Source organism: Mastigoproctus giganteus, chromosome 11 (assembly GCF_048544385.1).
Source record: "Mastigoproctus giganteus isolate SK-2022 chromosome 11, ASM4854438v1, whole genome shotgun sequence".
NCBI lineage: Eukaryota > Metazoa > Arthropoda > Arachnida > Uropygi > Thelyphonidae > Mastigoproctus > Mastigoproctus giganteus.
In genome coordinates this window covers 172,083,806-172,105,316 of record NC_143585.1, presented here as the reverse complement: position 1 = coordinate 172,105,316, position 21,511 = coordinate 172,083,806, and the positions used below count along the sequence as shown (strand labels likewise).

The window sequence follows — 21,511 nt, the reverse complement described above, 5'->3', positions numbered from 1 at the left end:
ACCTCCCATGTTAACTTCATTACTTAGTGGGAGACAGTGTGTATCTTCCTTCTAGGTTATCCTGGTGAAAGATTGATCAGACAGCCAAATGCCTTTTAACGTCTGGCAGCATTTAACATCACTACAGTCATTCAGGAGTCATGACAAACAATATTTATGGACAATATTTTCATATAATATAATGATGTATGCATTATTATATAATGATGCATAACATAATTTCATACAAAATAATGATCTAAACATAGAAATGATCTAAACATAGAAAAGATCTAAACCTCCCAAATACTTCCTTGTTCATTTCACAAATATATGTGGTCTCAATTTCATAAACATGTGGTCTCAATTTCATAAACATGTGGTCTCAATTTCAGAAACGTGGTCTCAGTTTCACAAACATATGTGATCTCAGTGATGTCCATTTTCACTTAAGTTTGCTAAACCCTATGTACTTTTTTTGACAGAATCATTGTTATCAATTGATTCAACCACTGCTCATCTCAGTTGTCCAAATTAATTGTATAATTCCTTTCGCTTCAAAGGTGGTACTTGTGCTGCCTATGTCCATTCTAATATTCCCTGTTAGAGACTTAGTATTTGGAATTTACTCTTTTCGATCTTGTCTGCTTAAAATCTCTTTACCATGTTCTATTGTATTCATCTGTTGCCTCTATCATTCTTCCTCTCTTTGAAATTTGACTTTTTCCAGGGCGCCTCCATAGCCAGGTGGGAAGCAGCAGCAGTGCGTAGCACACACTTCTTGATTAGACCAGGGTTCGAGCCCGTCACCACCAAATACGGAGGATGCGGAAAGGTCAGGGAATGACCACCGCATATCCCGGAGCAATATGGCCTTAGCTGCTAATGCTCCTAAAAACCAAATAACAAACAAACACTTTTTCCAGTCCAGCTTTCCTAACAGTGAGGAATAGGGATGGAATCCTTTATTCATGTATTCCACACTCCACCTTAAAATCTCATCCGTAATCTAAACCTTGGTTTTTCAATAAATGTGCTAAGGCTGCTCAAGATAAGAATGTTGCAATTGGCATGTATGCAAATCTGCAGTTTCATTTTCTGCCTAGACTAAAGCTTGCAACAATTATAAAGCATTTATTAATCAATCTAAACTGAATTTCAAACATGCTAAGAGTAGACAACTTGCATTGTGTCCAAATGGTAGTCGAGCATTCTGGTCTCTTGCCAAAGCTACTGGCCTCAACTTTTATCCATCTCTATTCCTACCTCTGTCAAAACCAGATCGTTTCATTGCCACTTCTCCAAAAGATAAAGCTGACCTGCTAGTTTCCTACTTTTCTTCTAATTCATGTATTGATGATCTTGGTAAACCAAGTTCTGCCATTCCCAGTACACTCAATTCGATGCCTCCTGTGGCCTTCCATCAAAAGGATGACAGAAGGATTTTGATCAATCTTGATGTTATGAAATCTCCGGGTCCTGATGGAATTTCTCTACTTTTTCTCAAAACCTGTGCTCCTGTAGTTAATCCTGTTCTAGAAGTCAGGGTAATCCCAAATAAATATATATGATCTTTCCTAGAAATCAGAGTGTCGTTGAAGATATGCCTAGGAGTAAAAGAATCCTTTTTGCAAATATGACAGGACTGAATTTTAGAAGGATTGAAGTCAACTAAATTATCGTTGCTCCACTGGGAAAAGCAATTAAGTATTTATCTGGAAATCAGCATTTAACGAATTAGTAGTGGATATTCAAGATATCGAAGCTGTTTGTGCAGGGCAAAGTTTCTTAAACGGGAAAATGGAATGCAACGTGCTATCATCAGCAAAACTATGATTAGGACTTCTGGTCAATGGTCATTAATATACAAGAGGAAAAGAGGGAGAAACAACTGAACCTTGGGGAATACCAGCATTATTGGAGAAGTTAGAAGAAAAAGAGAGAGAGAGAGAGAGAGAGAGAGAGCGAGAGAGCCATCTACCATCACCTGCATTGAGCAGTCAGAGAGAAAACTGGATACCCAATTACAAAAAAAGTTGGAATACCATAAGACGGAAATTATTTAGAACACCTTTATGCCAAACACTATCAAAAGCCTTTGAAATGTCAAGCGCAACTGGTTGAGGTTCACCAAACCTTTCCATTGAATATGTCCATAGATGGGTAACGTAAGCCAGAATAACACAAGTGGATCAACACAGATGAAATCCATACTGATGATATTGATCAGATGGATGGTTTCTGGATAGTTTAAGAGTTGGCGGTTAATTGATTTCTCCATTACTTTAGGCACCTGTACGTGGTGAGGGGACCTCCCAGTGACGCTGCTGGACTTCCAGACTAGCATCACTGGGATCCAACGCCCACAGCCCAGGTTCCAGGCTTACATCAATGGAATCCGGCGTGTTTGCCGTGCGCTGCGACGTGTGGAAATTCGGAAAGGGGGATCCTGGTGGTTGAGGGGCCCAGCTTCAATACACCACTTTGGCCCCTGCTTCGACAAGATGGGTGGCCCTGGAAGGCCCGGCTAGGATCAATCGGCTAGTAGGCTCGCCTGCGAGGGTCAACCGTGTCAATGCCACGCCCCTACCCTCATGGTCCGAGGGACAGGATTCAGGCTGGCGGCGGTGCGGGTATAGTGTCTGGGTAGCCCTGGCGTCCCACTCCCGAGCGCATTTATTGCATGCCGGGTAGTGGGCGTCCCTTTGGGCTCCGTGGTGGGTGGGGAGCCCGGGCACTGAACAACTAAATAAACTACATGAATCCTGATAAACTAACTTCTTCAGGGGCCCCAACCCGGTCCCTATCTGAAACCATAGACAAAGATCCAGATAGCATTATTGCTAATAAGAGGCAGCGAACCGAACTACCATCAGGGCCAGTCCCAAGGTTCTTAATTATGCATTCTACCAATGAGACACCAATTGGTTATACAAAAAGGGTTAGACGGGTTAGCAGGTTCACCCAAATCAGTTAAGAGGCTCCGTTCTGGAGACCTCTTAATTGAAACTAAAAATGACAGGCAATCGGAACATCTACTCCGAGTAACATCAATCGGAGGTATCCCTATAACAGTGACACCACACAGAACACTCAATTCATCGAGAGGTGTCATTTCGGAGTGGGACCTTCTCGACGTAACCGAGGAGGAAATCTGCTCCGAATTAAAACCACAGGGAGTCATTGCCGTCAAGAGAATCACTGCGCGAAGGGATGGAAAAATTGTTAAAACCAGGAGCGTTATCCTGACTTTTAACTCTCCTAAACCTCCTGACGAGATTAAAGCTGGATACATCAACTATTCAGTGCGTCCGTACGTTCCAAATCCTTTACGGTGTTTTAAATGCCAGAAGTACGGACATTCTCAAATGGCCTGCCGCGGAGTCCTTGCATGCGCTCGATGCGGTGCAAAGGACCACGAAACAACAGCGTGTTCAGCCGCAAAACCCACCTGTATTAACTGTGAAGGCGAACACCCGGCCTACTCACGAGCATGCCAGAGGTGGAAAGAAGAAAAAGAAATTCAACGGCTGAAGGCAGAGCTAAATATATCATACCAGGAGGCAAGGAAATCGGTCAAACCCCTGAATATCAACAAACCTATCTACGCCCAGAAGGTAGCAGGGAGATGTTCCGTCGGAACTCAGACGGACATGACCATTCCTCCAAAGGAGTCTTTCACTCCCATCGCGTGTTATCTCTTAAATTCACAAAAACCTGCACAGAAGGACCAATCAGCTGCCACTCCTATATCGGTACCTCCTAATGCTCCACAAGCAACAAAGATAATTATGAAAGATAAGAATAAAAAAGGGGAAGTCCCCCCTAGTACACAAGAAAAGATGGATCTCGAGCAGAAGGAGATACCCGAAGATTCAGTCTTGGAACTCTTTGCGGAGGAAGAAATGGACACGGGACAGCGTCCATTCTTCCCCAAAAAAGATACACCCAAGACTGATAAAAGTAAGCCCTCAGCACCTCGGAAGCCGCCTGATGGACCCACCAAGCCAAAATAATGGCTAAATTCCTACAATGGAATTGTCGTGGATTCCGGCGAAATATAGATGACATCAAGGCCCTCCTGCAAAAGCACGAGCCAGTTTGCTTTTGCTTGCAGGAGACATACCTAAAGGCAAATGACGATCCCACGATGCATAACACCACAATTTTTCGTAAGGATAGAATTGCGGATGGCTCTGTACATGGGGGAGTGGCTATCCTTGTGGGTAACCAGACCCCAGTGCAGCCCTTACTAATTACAACTAGCATAGAGGCTGTTGCAATTCGCCTTACGGGGGGATTTTTATTAACTGTGTGCTCTATCTATCTATTTGCCACCTGGGACTGACATCTCCCAGGCAGACCTTGATGATCTTCTAACGCAATTGCCTCCCCCTTTCTTACTTCTCGGGGATATGAATGGACATACCACCCTGTGGGGTAGTGCTAACATCAACGGAAGGGGACGAGTCATTGAGCGTACGCTCAATGACAATGACCTTTCCCTCCTAAATACTGGAACAAACACCTTCTTCCACATGCCTACCCGTACTTTTTCTGCCATTGATCTCTCTATCTGCTCCCCTTCTCTACTCCCTTCACTCACTTGGGAAGTGGAGGAGAATCCATACGGAAGCGATCACTTCCCTGTGATAACCTTGTTACACAGTGGGAGACCATGTCTTCCTTTTAGGTTACCACGGTGGAAGATTGATCAGGCTGACTGGACTGCCTTCCGACATCAGGCAAATTTTGATCTTAGCACAGTCAGTCAAGAGCCGATCAATGACGCAGTAAAGTACATCACAGAAATCATCGTCCAAGCAGCTGCTAATGCTGTCCCAAAAACATCAGCCCGGTTTCCACCATTTCCCAAACCTTGGTGGAATTCACAATGCACAGCAGCAAAAAAGGCTCAAAACAAAGCGTGGGGGATATTTCGCCGATATCCTACCACGAACAACCTTATAGCCTTTAAACGTGCTCGAGCCAAAGCACGCTACATCCGTCATCAGAGTCAAAAGGAATCGTGGATCCGGTTTACATCATCTATTAACCAGTCTACCAACTCTAAGGTAGTCTGGGATAAAATCCGGAAAATGAAGGGAAAATATACATCCCACCCTTCTTCAATCCTAGATTATAATGGATGCGCTATTGCAGATCCAATTGCAATAGCCAATGCTCTTGGGGAAACGTTCTCTAACATCTCTGCAACATCCTCGTATTCCCCAGAGTTCCTGGTCCTTAAACATAAACTGGAAAAGCAAGCGCTTAATTTTAAGACCAAGGGCCTCTATCCCTACAACGGGGCATTCACTATAGAGGAACTGAAAAGAGCCCTCACTCTTTCCAAAGCAAGTGCTGTTGGACCAGACGGCATTCTCTAACATCTCTGCAACATCTCTAGGAAACATTCTCTAACATCTCTGCAACATCTTCGTATTCCCCAGAGTTCCTGGTCCTGAAATACAAAATCGAAAAACAGGCACTTAACTTTAAATGTAAGAGCATTTATCCCTACAACGGGGATTTCACTATCCAGGAACTCAAAAGAGCCCTCGCTCTTTCCAAAGCAAGTGCCGTGGGACCAGATGGCATCCATTATGAAATGATTAAACATCTTTCACCAAAATCTATGGATTGTCTGCTCCTTCTGTATAACAGAATCTTTACTGAAGGGCAGTTTCCGGACTTCTGGCGAAAGGCAATCGTTCTCGCCTTTCCTAAGCCAGGAAAGGATCCAAAAGTCACCACCAATTATTGTCCTATTGCTCTGACTAGCTGTCTGTGCAAAATCCTGGAGAGAATGGTTAATTCTCGTTTAATTTGGTATCTAGAAACAAATGACCTTCTCTCCAACATCCAGTGCGGCTTCCGAAGGAACCGGTCCACTTTGGACCATCTTATTAGATTGGAAGCATCCATCCGGGATGCTTTCCTAAAACGCGAACACTTGGTGTCGGTGTTCTTTGACATGGAGAAAGCGTATGACACAACTTGGAGATTTGGCATTTTAAAAGATTTACATAACCTAGGCCTTAGAGGGCATCTCCCCTTTTTTATTCAAAACTTTTTCGCCAAACGATCGTTCCAAGTTCGTGTGGGATCCTCACTCTCCCGCTCCTTTAACCAAGAGGAGGGAGTACCACAAGGATCAGTATTAAGTGTCACGCTTTTTGCCATCAAAATAAATTCCATCACAGAACAACTTCCTCCAACTGTAAACAGTGCCCTCTATGTTGATGATTTTAGCATTTTTTGCCAGTCGTGCAACATGAGGGTTATTGAAAGACAACTGCAGAAAGCCATCGATAGTCTGAATTCCTAGGCACTTGCTAATGGCTTCAGGTTCTCGCCGGAGAAGACCGTTTGCGTACACTTTTGTCGCAAGCGTAATCTTCATCCTGAACCCGAATTAAGGCTCGGACAAAATTTTATTCCAGTAGTGTCAGACACAAAATTCTTGGGACTTGTGTTTGATAAAAAAAGTTGACCTTTCTCGAACATATTCGTCAACTTCGTACAAAATGCACGAGAGGACTCAATATTCTCCGCTCTCTCTCCTCAACGCGTTGGGGAGCAGATCGATGCACCCTACTACGGCTTTACCGTGCACTTGTACGACCCAAATTAGACTACGGGTCCCAGGTATACTCCTCAGCTAGAGATAGTGTCCTCCGATGGCTGGACCCTGTCCACCATCAGGCTATCCGTATCGCTACTGGAGCTTTTCGAACATCTCCTGTCCAGAGCTTATACGTCGAAGCAAGCGAACCATCGTTATCCCTTCGACGTAAGCAGTTGTCTTTAAACTATGCTTTAAAGTTGAAATCCCTGCCAGACCATCCTACGTGGGCATCCGTTTTTGAGCCACGTTGGAAAAACTTGTACAATACCCGTCAGACTGCCAACCGACCTTTTGGTATTCATGTCCAAGAGCTAATCAGAGAGTTTAACATCATGGTAGACAAGGTGGCACAAACACCAAAAGAAACTCTTCCACCCTGGCATGCTCATCCCCCACCGTGCGACTTTTCCCTTAAGAAATGGGTAAAGTCTGAGACCTCATCATCTGGCTACCAGCAGCTCTACTCTGCACACCAAGCTGAGCACTCAGACTTCCTGCCCGTTTACACAGACGGCTCGAAGTCTGAATCGTGCGTAGGATCTGCTGCTGTCTTTCCGGACACTATAATATCTCAGCAGATTCCTCCCGAATCCAGCATATACACTGCAGAGCTGTATGCTATAGAGCTAGCCTTGGATCACATTCAAACTTGTCAATTCCAAAGGTCAATAATATATTCCGATTCTTTGAGTGTATTATCTCTGGCTTTATTATCTCTGAGACACAATTCTCATCCAGTTCTTTGTCGGATTCAGCAGAAGAGACATTTTCTTTATGAATGCAAGTTTGATATCCGCTTCTGCTGGATTCCTAGCCACATTGGGATAAAGGGAAATGATTTGGCTGACGCTGCAGCCAAATCAGCAACACCCACTCATAATCGTTGCCTGTCAGTCCCCTATACAGACTACAGGCAAATAATACGCAAAAAGATATATTCTCAATGGCAAGAATTATGGCACAGGCAGAGAACAAATAAATTATATCAAATAAAGCCTGTAATAGAAACATGGCAGTCTAGTCTGCGCAGGAATCGGAGCGAGGAAGTTGTTCTTGCCCGACTCCGCATAGGACACAGTCATCTGACACATTCGTTTCTGCTGAGGGCGGATGACCCTCCTATGTGCAAGTCTTGCGACACCATTTTATCAATAAAGCATATTTTAATAGATTGCGTTAATTTTACCCATGTTCGCAATATATATTTTACCGCTTTTACTCATCCGACTGAGCCTTATACACTCAGTCAGATTTTATCAGACAACGACCACGTGTCGGCAGTTTTTAAGTTTTTACAAGCTATCAATATATACACACATATATAAATAACAATTTGACGAGGTAACCTTTTTAAAGGTTACCAGAATTTCTTTTTTGATATTTTAATCGTTTCCTGGCGCAATATAACTGTAGTTGTTTTTGCGCCATTAAAACCGAAATCAAATCAAATCAAACCATTACTTTAGAAAGAGTAGAAGTAATTGCAATGGGATGATAATTGGATGAAAGGGATTTGTCACCCTTTTTAGGAACTGGCTGGATATGAGCAAATTTCCAAGCAGAAGGAAAAACACCTTTGGAATAAGAAAGGGAAAAAAGGCGGCAAAGAATAGGATTAAGTTCAAGAGCACAGGTTTTGAGAACAAGTGAAGAAATACCATCAGGACCTGGAGCTTTCTTAGCGTCAAGATTCTTCAAAATCCTTCTGACATCCTTTTGACGGAAGACCACAGGAGGCATTGAATGGAGTGTACTGGAATTGTGTAGGAGGTAGTTTACCAAGATCATCAATAAAAAAATTGGAAGAAGAAGTGTAGGATGCTAGCAGGGCAGCTTTATCTTTGGCTGAAATGGCAATAGAACCATCTGTTTTTGACAGAGGTAGGAACAGAAATGGGCAAAAGTTGTGGCCTATAGTTTGGCAAGAGACAAGAATGCTCACCATTTGGACAAGAAGCAAGTTTTCTACTCTTAGCCTGTTCAAAATCTAGTTTGGACTGATTAATAACTGCTTTACAATTGTTGTGACTTTTGGTGTATGCAGAAAATGAAGGTGAAATCTAGGTGATCCCAGAGATTTGAATACAAGCCAATTACAATATGTAACATTCTTCTCTTGAACGTCCTTATCACGTTAATTTAAAAAAACCATGATTTACATAAAGGACGAGATTTTAAGGTTGAATGTAGAATAAAGGAATCCATCCCTGAAAGAATAATTTCACTGACATGATCTGAGCAAACATTAACATCAGATAATTTGAGGCAGTAATCCATCCACAGAAAAGGAATCTTGTAGTTCATCCCATTATGCATTCTTGTAATGCCAAATAACACGAGGTTGAGAATAACCATGAGAGAAAGGCCCTGTTCAAGAAGAGGCCATCACCAAGTTTTGATTTGAGGTACCCAGAGGACCACTGATCTCAGTCATGCACTTAGCAGGTTTGTTTGTGAGAAAAAGTTCAAGGCTTCATGGTTAGATTGTCTGATATTATGGTAAGTAAGTGAACAATCCATGCAAGGTCATTGGTATTTGAAAAGCCTCAACATCTCAGACTGCTGGAACTATTAAACTGTAGCCAGCTGGAGTTGTGAACATTAAAATCACCAAGGAAAATTACTACCTCGCTGTTAGGAAAGTGTGACTGGAGAAAGTCAAGTTTCTAAGCGAGGTAGTCAAAGAGTACCAAGTGATTAGTGGAGTTGGAAGAATGAGGCAAGAGATGAATATGACAGAATGTGTTAAAAAGATTTTAAGCCAGACAAGATTGAAAAGATGAGATTCCAAATTACTTAGTTTCTGACAGGGACTATCAGAATATATGCGTAAGTACCACCTTTGAAGTGAAAGGAATCAATCAGTGAATGATTCAGACAACTCAGATGAGCAGATGAACTGATAACTGGGATTCTGTCAGAAAAGGTTTGGCAGACTGTAAGTGGAAATGGACATCATTGAGATTAGAACTGAGTCCGCATATATTTGTGAAATGAATGAGGAAGTGTTTGGGAGGTTTAAATCTTTTCACAGATAAATTTGTTCTTTTAGTTTGACAATTCATGGTGTTTTCAGAAGTAAGTAAAGGTGTCGAGGACATGCTGTATTGAAGTAATTAAATTTTTATATATGGCATACACTTGGTAAGAATATAACTCCTTGACATAATGTGGCCTTGACAATGCCCCTTCTCCCTGCATACACACTATTCGGACTCCCTCCAATGACTATCTGGCTGAGTATAGGCAGCAAGATTATACAATAGGTAATCCAAAAGCCTCCCAGAGATTTCCCAATACATTTGGTTCGGTGGGCTATCTGTCAGGTGCCCTCGAGCACCATTTTTGAGCCATGCCCTTGAAATGTATGGGATCTCGTCATGATGTCCATCATAACCTCAAAAGGCACCAATCATACTGCACGATGGAAGAGAATGGGGTGGAGGGTTGCCAAAGCTTTGTTCTGGAGACTAAACATAGGTTCCACCACTTGAAGGCTCCAATAAGCAAAGTGGTCGTATTGCACCAGCAACAAAGAGACAGAATTCCTCCCTGTGGTGTAGACGTCACAGCTCAACCCCTGCTTACGTTGTTTCGCACCTAGATGGTCACCTCCATTGCACTGGGTGCCGTACTTCAGCACTTGCACATGGGGTATACCTCATGAACCTTCTCGATGGTGGGGCTTACTGTCCTACCATCATGAAGGTGCAAGCAGAGGATTTGGTTATCACAGACCAACAGGACTTGGCCTAAATTAGGTTAACTTGACAATGGTGCCACCCGAATATCAATTCCATCAATGTTTTCCCAGGTAATAAGCACAGCTTGGCATATCTGAGAGAATATCTGTGACAGCCTCAGGCTAGAATTCCTGACTGTTTCTCAACATTGCCCTACATTGTATTATACCTCAGATTGCTGTCTTATCATCACTAGTCTCAATGTTCACAAAACCATGTTTTGGGCCCTTAAAAGATAACCAATTTTCAACATTATTAACTGTTTTTCCCTAGCAGATGTACCCTGATCTTATTTCACCTAACCTTTTTGCATAATATATTTCCTATTTCCCTGATACTTCATGGTTACTTCTTGTGGGAGCTGCACTTTCTGATTTTTTTAGATGCTGCTGTGTTGCCGATGCAAGATTAATTTTTATATGTTGATGCTTTGTTTCAACCATTTTTTTTTTTTTATACTATTATAATTATTTAATAAATTCTATTACAATCTGCAAATTAGAGTTTGCATTAATTTTGGTCTGCTCTGGCCATGCAGTTAGTCTGTTTTTACAGCGTTTTTTTTATACTTTGTATTCTAATGTATGTTGTTCACTATTAACTGAGTGTTGTATGTGGCTTCTCTGAGAGTGATTATATATATAAAATCTTGTCTTCATTTGGATGACTGATTTAGCATTAGCATTACAAAGGCACTAAAACATAAACAAAAAAAAAAACCCATTATTTCTCCCATCCACTTGCTACAAATGTTTATTTAGTTCTACCTTGAATCTATTTCAGCTATCAACTTTTACAAAATGACGGATGGAAGTCTGTTCCAGCAATCAACCACCCACTGGCTAAAGGCAACTTTCTGCACATCTATCCTATAACTGTCTCAATTTGAATTTATGCCCTCTCAGGTGATTATTCTGAGCAAGGAAGAATCCGGTCAGCATTGAGCATGATCAAACCATTCAAGGCTTTATACACTTCAATCAGATAACATCGCAGTTGCCTAGTCTCCAGACACTGTAATTTGCAAAACGTAAGCCATTCACTAATCTTGTTGCCTATCTCTGTAGTCTTCCAACAGCTCTACATCCTTCTTAAAATGAGGCCTCAAACCTGTATACAGTACTCAAGGTGTGGTCTGACCATTGCCTTATACAAGGGGACAATCACCTCCTTATCCCTGCTAGAAATATTCCTGTATATCCTTGACAAGACACCATTAGCTACTCTTGCAGACCGTCTGCACTGCTCAGAAAACTTCATATCTGCCTTCACAATTACCCCCAGGTCCTTCTCATTCCCTACCACTGTCAGTGTGGTACCACAGAGTTGATACATTGCTCTGGGGTTGCTGTTTCCCATATGTAGTACTTTACATTTGTCAATGTTAAACTTCTTTTGCCACCTCTCAGCCCATCTGCTCAACCTTTCCAGATCCTGTTGTAGCGTCAGTAGTGTCCTTAACAACCCTGCCACCCTTTGTATCGTCTGCGAACTTGGACATTAAGTCTGATATACCATCATCAATATCATTTATAAATACAGAAAACAACAATGGACCCAACACTGAACCCTGAGGGACTCCACTAATAACATTAGTCCATGAAGAGCATTGGTCCATTAGTCCATTGATTACCACTCTGTCTTCTTCCACTCAACCATCCTTTTATCCATAGCAGCAATTTTCCTCCAATGCTACACCGCTCCAATTTGTGCAGCAGTCTTCCATGTATAACAGTATCAAAGGCTTTTCTGAGATCCAAATATATGATATCAAAGTTATTTTTTGCATCTTGTTCCTTTGTGACTACATCATAGTATCCAATCAAATTAGTCAGACAAGACTTCCCCTTAACAAACCCGTGCTGTGGCTGAGCTATAACTGAAGTCTTGTCTAGATGATCCTGCAATGCTTCTTTAACCAGTGCCTCCATTAATTTTCCTGGAACAGAAGGTAAACTAACTGGTCTGTTATTATCTGTGTCTCCGTTTGATCCTGCTTTGTGGATTGCGTCCCATTTCTACATCTGCAGTCCATGTGTACCGCCTATTACAATCTGCAAATTAGAGTTTGCATTAATTTTGGTCTGCTCTGGCCATGCAGTTAGTCTGTTTTTACAGGTTTTTTTTTATACTTTGTATTCTAATGTATGTTGTTCACTATTAACTGAGTGTTGTATGTGGCTTCTCTGAGAGTGATTATATATATAAAATCTTGTCTTCATTTGTATGACTTGCTCTGGGGTTGCTGTTTCCCATATGTAGTACTTTACATTTGTCAATGTTAAACTTCTTTTGCCACCTCTCAGCCCATCTGCTCAACCTTTCCAGATCCTATTGTAGCGTCAGTAGTGTCCTTAACAACCCTGCCACCCTTTGTATCGTCTGCGAACTTGGACATTAAGTCTGATAAAAAATCATCAATATCATTTATAAATACAGAAAACAACAATGGACCCAACACTGAACCCCTTGGCCGACTCCAGTTTGGAGTCCGCCAAGGGGATGTAGCCTCCCCGTTGCTTTTCTGCATCGTGGTCGACGCCATTATGAGGCAAGCATTCAGAAACAGACAGGGCATACAATATGACAAGGATCACTATGTGACTGACCTGATGTTTGCTGATGATAGTGCTATCCTTGCCAGTAACGACGCTGAAGCCACGGACATCCTCTACGACATTGCCCGCATTGCCCGGCCATACGGTTTGAAGATCAATGCTGGTAAGACAAAGGCCCTGACAACAGATGGGTCGCAAGCCACCATCTATCTCGAAGGCATCCAGATCGAGCAAGTGCAGGACTTTAAATACCTTGGGTCGCTGGTCCAGGAGAAGAAAGTTGCATCCACCATGGAAATCCACAGCAGAATTGGACAGGCGGCCACTGCGTTCGCCTCGCTCAAATGGTGTCTGTGGAAGAGGACCAACATTTCCACAAAGACTAAAATCCGACTCTTCCGGACTTTGATCCTGCCCATTCTTCTTTACGGATCGGAAACATGGATTTGTCTCAAGTTAGATTTGAACAAACTTGAGGTATTCCAAATGCGATGCCTGCGGCAGATCTTGGGCATCTCTCTTCGCGACCACATCACTAATGATACCATCTGCGCCAGATGCCAACAGCAACCAACCATTGCCGACCAAATCCAGAAGCGAAGGCTTAGATGGTTTGGCCACGTATGTAGAATGGGCACGAACAGAATACCATCCACACTCCTTTGGAGACAACGACCCACCCAATGGAGCATCCAACGGACCGCGCCTAGGAAAACGTGGGCCAAGCAAGTGGAAAATGACTTGAAGAGCCGACGTCTCGACCTTAACCAGGCCAGGACTGACGCCATGGATTGTAAGGTATGGAAGAACATTACAGAGCAAGTCCGAAACCCTGCGGCACCTACAGCAGCATACTGGTTGCTTGGCCAACCGCCTCCCCTAGCTGCCAGCTAAGGACCAAAGAAGAAGAAGAAGAAGAATGTGTACCTGTCCTGAGTCCAGGGAATCTCATAATTAAGGCTAAGGGTTTGCTTACTTCCTTTGCTGCCTCCTTTAATATAACTGGATAGATTCCATCCACCCCAGGTGCCTTTCTTGTGTTTATCTTCAACAATTTCTTCTCCATTTTACTCTCAGTTATTACAAAATTATCTAGCTTACTGCCAGAGTTGAATACACCTCTGGCATTCCCATCCCTGAATAACTCCTCATGTGTGAATGTCGATGCAAAATATTCATTTAGTTTGTTAGCTACCTGAGCAGAATCATCAACAGTTGAACCATCGACATCAAATGGGCCAATCTGATTCATCCCCTTCCTTCTAGAGTTTACATAAGTAAATAAATTTTTTGCTGTTTTTCTTTACATCCTTTGCCAAAGATTTCTCGTAATCTGCCTTCACCTGCCTAACCTCCTTTGTAACTTGGTTACAGGCCAGCTTATATCTATCATAGGCTTCTGTGTCACATGTTAATTTATATGTATCCCATGCATTTTTCTTCTCTATCACATGTCTAATTAGTTCATCTGACTTCCATTTAGGCCTAAATCTTGAACAATATTTCTTTGTTGGTATGAAAAGCCTAGTAGCTTCCAAGATTAATTCTTTGAATGCTTCCCATTTTGAATTTGCTGTTGGTAACATCATCAGTTGGTACCACCGTATGGAATTTAAATACACTGGAGTCCCACTAATCTGAACACGTATCGGTCGGCGGAGAGGAAATTTTTTAGTTCACAAAATATACATTAAATACGTTAAATTTAAATGGTATTAATGGTACAAAAACATTTAGAATTCCACAAAAAAATTGTATTTTATTGTAGTACTGTACTAATACAAAATTAATAAATCAGTGTTTAACATGGCCTATTAAAACTACAGATCTATACTTACCCACCAAAACAGGAACAAACTACATTTTTCAGAAGTAACAAACTCTGTTAGTTTTTTTTGATGTAACGATGAAAATGGCTAGAAGATGCTATGTTTTGCCACCGCTTCATAAATATGTAGTCTGCCAGTGTAGCGCTGGGATGTTGTTCTAAGTAGCGTAAAGTGAGGTCAAGGGCTGCTGCCGCTTCTATGTGCGACACAAGCTGTTCAGCAGTACCACCGGGCTCGTCATCATTCTGCTTGGAGTCTTTTTGGGTGACAGCTGCCACGATGTCCTCATCCGACAGGTTTTCATGACCTATTCTATCCGCTGCAATCCACTCGTTAACGTCAGATTCTATTGCTTCCTGGCACCCGGGAATTTCCTATACGAGCTGAATTAATTGTTCTGTGTCACTGTTTTCATCAGAACTATCTACAAAGCTGAGAGAGGGCCATGATTTCTTCCACGATCTTTGTATGAACTGCTCGGTTACACCCTCCCACGACTCAGCAATTCAATATACATCTTTTAAGTTCACTTGTTTCATTTTCTCATGTAAAGAAAGTGAATTGGTGTTATCTTCTATCCAGGACCTAAGATATTTTTTTCTGTATGCAAGCTTGATAGACTGTAACAACCCCTGGTCCATGGGCTGTAATAGTTACATTAGGTGGTAAGAAAGCTGCCTTTATATCCCCTGATTTCAACTCGGAAACATCTGGGTGGGACGGCGCATTGTCTATGAGGAGAATGGCACGAGGTGGCAAATCATTTTGATTGCTGAAACGTTTCACTGCTGGGACAAATTGATTATGAAACCACTCAATGAAAAACTGTCCGTTAATCCAAGATTTTTATTTGACTTTTGTAATGAACTGGAAGATTGTTAATGTTCATATTTTTAAAAGCTCTTGGCTTCACTGATTTACCGATCATCATCAAAGGTAGCTTGTGATTTCCTGAAGCATTACTAAAAGCTATCAACGTCACTCGCTCCTTATTCATGTTAAAACGTGGGGCACACATTTCTTGTTGAGATGCTAGACCTTCTGTGGGCAAAGCTTTAAAATTTAAACTTGTCTCATCAGCGTTATATATCTGCTGAGGTGAATAATGTGATACCAAATCAGCGAACTCACCCAAATAATTCTCTGCTGTACCATGATCAACTGATAATTGCTCCCCGGTGATCGCTAGCTGGCAAATCCCATGGCGCTTCTTCCAGCGATCAAACAAACCGGTACTCGCACTAAATGATTTATCACCTTCCATTAGTTTGTTGAGATGAATTGCCTTTTCTCTAGCAAGAGGTTCACTTAGGGGTATTCCCTTTTTTCTTTCCTGAGTGAACCACGTGAATAAGGCTTCGTCAAGCTTGTCAAACGTTGAGGGCCTTACTATTTGTCGATTTTCATCTGATTTTTCTGAAATAGAGGTACAAAACTGCTCGATCTTTGTGCGGTTTTTTTTTCCAGTCAGTTATTGTGGCCTTGCCCACTCCCAACTTTATTGCCAATTTCGTTGCACTTTCGCCCTTGTCCAGCCTTTTCAAAACTTCCAGCTTATCTTTCAATGTACACGTTGTGTGTTTCCATTTCGTGGCCATTGTGGCAGCACACTGAACTAAACTAAACTACAATAATGTAGAGCAAAGATTAGCGTTTGTACTCGCGTACAAACGCCAGTAGGCCTACTATACATTCATTCCTTAATAAACCAGACCCATTTTACTGCTTGCTTCTGCATTATTCCAGTTATTCGGCTAAACCGAAATTCTGCTAATCCGAACAAGGCTCGGTCCCAATTAGTTCAGACTAGCAGGACTCCAGTGTACTCTCTCAGACCACCATAGTCACCTTTACGAAAACATAAACCCTTCCCTTTACCCTTGATGGTAATTAATTCTTTGAGTAAATCCCACTTCAGCACACTGTGATCACTGCCACCTAGTGATTGCTTTATCCGCAGATTCTTGATGCATGAAGAATCATTACTGATAATCAGATAAAGAGTATTACTCCCTCTAGTGGCCTCCCGAACATGCTGATGTAGAAAACAATCATCCAGTAAATCCACAAAAGCCTTGCTAGTGTGTGAGTGACCAACCCACAAATTCCAGTCAATATCCGGAAAATTAAAACCCCCATTACAAGACACTCTAATTTATTGGCCTTCTCTATTTATCTGCATAATTTCTCATTATACTCATCAGATTCATTAGTCCTATAACACACACCTCTCATTTTTCCTTTCCCAGTGCTTATGTCACACCAAACAGACTCAACATTGCAATGTCCACCAACATCAATTGGATGCACTTCTTTAGATTTTGTGTGTTTCTTAACTAACAGCATAACCCCTCCTCCCTTCCTGTCCTATCTATCCTTTCTGTGCACATTGTACTCCCCAAATTCCAGTTCTGCACTGCTTATGTCTGTGTGACACCATGTCTCTGATATCCCAACAGTATCTGCCTTTGATGTCTTGACTAGCACTTCAAGCTCATCGAATTTATTAACTATACTACTACAATTGGTTACATGCAAGTATACATGTGCCTGTTTCTACTCTTAGTTACCGTAACACAGCCCATGCATTTACTTGTTCCGCTATGACTCCCAGCAGTCCTGGAAATTCCCATTGCCTTGCTTTCCAGGCTGCTGCTCAATTGCATTTCCATAGAAGTAGTGCAAGAATCACTTTTATCTCTGCCAGCGGCTACTTTTAAACTATTAGTCCGTGTATCCCCCCAAGTTAGCAGTTTTCCGACCCACCTAACTCTGCCTCAATAGCGTCAGCAAATATTCTTGCACCCTTTCTATTTAAGTGTATCCCATCCCTATAAAAGCAGTCTCTCCTGTTAACAAGTTCAGACCAGGCTGAGAAAAATTCTACCTCTTGAGCCTTGCACAGTCTCTCCAGGGCCGAATTGATTGACAAGGCTCTCATCATATACTCCCTCCTATCGTGTCTGGACAGAATTGCAGACACTTTCAAATTCAACCCTAACTCACGGCTTTTTTTTCAGCATTTTCTTGTACTTGTTAAGTAATTCTGCCAGTCTCCTACTTTTAATATCATTAGTGCCAATGTGTACAACAATATCACCCTTTGTGCTCTTAAATGATGATATCTGCCCTACAACATCATTGACCTTTGTTCCTGGCAGACATACCCTGTTCCTGTTACATCTATCCTTTTTGCATAATATGTTCCCCATTTCCCTGACAATAGAGTCACCTACAACTAGTTCCTTTGGGATTAACGCATTCTGCCTTGGGGGTTGTTGCTGTGTTGCGTGATGTTCAAGTGCAAGCTCTGGCATTGATGTGGGCAGCTGAGAGCTTGATGGGCCTCTCAGTTTAATTCCTTCGAGGGCATCCATCCTGTCCTTCAAGCTCTCATATAAGCCCATAACAATGCCAAGTTGGCGCCTGATTTCCTTGCACTCCTTACATTGTTCACATGCAAAGACATTCCCCTTCGCAATATCATGTCCCATTCCTGATTGCTCCACAAACATCAAACAAGCAGTGCATTTCAATGGATTGTGATTCAGAGGACAACTGCCCCCCTCAGTTCTCTCCTGAGCTACAGGACTTCCACTAGTTTGAGTCTTTTGCTTTGCTGCTCTGGTCTGAGTCATGATTTCTATTCAAGCATTTTCTTGTACTTGTTAAGTAATTCTGCCAGTCTCCTACTTTTGATATCATTAGCGCCAATGTGTACAACAATATCACCCTTTGTGCCCTTAAAGGATGATATCTGCCCTACAACATCATTGACCTTTGTCCCTGGCAGACATACCCTGTTCCTGTTACATCTATCCTTTTTGCATAATATGTTCCCCGTTTCCCTGACAATAGAGTCACCTACAACTAGTTCCTTTGGGATCAGCGCATTCTGCCTTGGGGGTTGTTGCTGTGTTGCGTGATGTTCAAGTGCAAGCTCTGGCATTGATGTGGGCAGCTGAGAGCTTGATGGGCCTCTCAGTTTAATTCCTTCGAGGGCATCCACCCTGTCCTTCAAGCTCTCATATAAGCCCATAACAATGCCAAGTTGGCGCCTGATTTCCTTGCACTCCTTACATTGTTCACATGCAAAGACATTCCCCTTCGCAATATCATGTCCCATTCCTGATTGCTCCACAAACATCAAACAAGCAGTGCATTTCAATGGATTGTGATTCAGAGGACAACTGCCCCCTCAGTTCTCTCCTGAGCTACAGGACTTCCACTAGTTTGAGTCTTTTGCTTTGCTGCTCTGGTCTGAGTCATGATTTCTATTCAAGTTTGCAAAAATTCCAATACAAAATATAACCCTAAACCTATATCCCAATGCAGTTATAGCACTGTATATATGTATTTCCGTATCAAATATTATCTCCGTGTTATGTTATATGACTTTCTTACCCACTGTCAACTTATATGTATTAATTTATGATGTTACGTTTGTAATAACTAGGTCGCTATATTTAGTTAGTTAAAAAAATACAATTCAATTGACAATGAAATCTGATAAGATTAATAAATCTTACTGATTAATTGATACTACTATACTCGCTATCTAGTTTTCCGTTAAACCTTACACTAGCACACATATCGTATAAGAATGGCAGCACGTTACGAACAGTTAATCTATGCACACAAGGTATTATTTACTTTCCAAATCTAAATTCAAAATAAACCACACAGCTCGACTAGGTCTATAAGCTACTTATAGAAAATAATTTAATCTAACAATGAAGTCAATAAAACAGCCAAGTATAATTAAAAACTTGCATTCGTGAGAGCTGCAAAACCTGTCCGCACGTGGATTTGATATCCTTACCGATGCTAAGTAATAACCTACAAAATCTCTATCTAAATTCAATTTAAACTAAAGTATTGTTACTAGGAATATAAAGCAACTCTAAAAAATAAATTAATATGCCAATTTAAGTCAATAAAAAAAGCAAAAACTTCTCTATTTGCTGGAGCCATGAAAACGTTGCCTGTTCACATGTAATCTCGCACCCCTCATTTTGTATTTCATTGAATCAGTGCTTTTTGTTATGCCTCCAACTGTTACTCAGATGTTACTGCATAGAAACAAATGAGGTCAGAAAGCATGATTTTTGTATGTGGGAATCTACATATTACAATAGTACAGTAAATTTTTTTAACTCTATATAATTTGTATTTATGAGATCGATTGTAATTATAGATATTTATTAATATAAATAAGAGGAAACAAAAGTAACTTCAGCAAGCTATTTTAAATCATTTCATAGATTGTAATAAGTATTAATTTTATAAAAATTTAATGAATGTTTCATATACATTTCTGTTTATTTACAGAAAAAAGTAGTGATACTATGACAGAATTGGCCAACAAAAAGAGGCAACAGCTGCAAGATTTGAAAGCACAAATAGAAGAAAATGAAGCGATTCGGCAGAAACAGAAGGAGTATTTACATGCTGAAAATGCTAAAATACTTGAACAAACACTAAGAAAAGTAGAGATTGAAGGAAACATAAGGTAATAGAGCATTATCTCATTGAAATGAACTGTCTCCTATCCTGCCACTGACTCCTATCCTTTTCTTAATCGTAGTCAGTATTTCATTCAGTAGTTCTAATGTATGCTGCCCATTATTACCAGAGTGTTATATGTGGCGAGTGTTGTATGGGTTATGCTGATCTCTTTTTACTGTTTGGTGTGTCTTATTATGCAGGTGTCATTAGAAGTCCTTACTGACATTGATGGTTCCTCTTTGTTTATCATATACAATTTAAACTAGACATATTAATATTTGGAAATCTAAGAGAAAGAAGATCAATGAAACTAGACATTTAACTCCCTCATTTACGTCTTTGGAAGTCATTTCACATCTACTTTAATTTCCCTCAAAGGACAATAAAAGGCATTCATTTTAGTTAATTTCTGTGGTTTTATAAGTAGTTGTAGAGTATAAGACAATAGCTACCACTTTTAGATGTTCTCTGGCCATTTCTCACATGAAATATCACCAGAATATAGACAGATATCCTTACCGATGTTAATAGACACCATTTTGTACAAATTTTCTAGTTTTAGGTAAAACTTTGATTTACCTAAGTTTGAATCAGGTAGGTATGATTTCTTATTCATCAACAGCTTGTTTCTCAAAACACTAAAAAAATAACACTGGTGAAATTGACAAATTTTTTTCTTTCATTTAACTCTTTTACAAGTATGTCTGGACAGTATTTAAACCTTATGGAGTGAGTTTTTTCAGCGTATTTAGAAATTTGGGATACCTGCATAACCAAGTGTTGCAGGCATTAGGAGAGTCCATGTGCCTTCCCACAGCAAGACTATGGGCAGTTTGTCGTGGATTGGCACCTGGGATGGGTCTTGTCAGATTGAAAGAGACACTGATTGCTACTGCCCCGCTATGCAAATAAGCTTACATAGTCAGGAGCAACAGTGCAATAGTACATACTCTTTGAGTAGACCAGGGTTCCAGCCTCTGACTGCTAAATATGGTCAATCTGCCAACTGGACCAGTATAGTAGATTATTGTCCATTCCCTCAACATAATGTTGAGGGGCCTCCATCCCGCAGTGCATGGACAGTGGATGCAGATTTATTTATTATTATTTTTTTTAATTAGAAATTTATAAAAAACAGAGTACATAAATTACTTCAAAATATAAGCTTTTTCCTGTTGGGATTTTATATCCCCAGTTAGTAAGCCCTGGCCTATTATCTAATATAAACTGAAAAAGAAAATATCATTAAAAATCATAAAAAAA

The 21,511-nt window shown here is 41.0% G+C and overlaps 1 protein-coding gene across 1 annotated transcript in view; it reads left to right on the top strand.

Moving 5' to 3' along the window:
- Grip163 (gamma-tubulin complex component 6) overlaps nt 1-21,511 on the top strand; it is a 916,232-nt gene that overhangs the window by 491,889 nt on the left and 402,832 nt on the right. Inside the window, exon 19 of the mRNA XM_090384619.1 lies at nt 20,072-20,252. Within this exon, the coding sequence (XP_090240745.1) occupies nt 20,072-20,252 (181 nt within the window). The remainder of the gene's footprint in view (nt 1-20,071; nt 20,253-21,511) is intronic.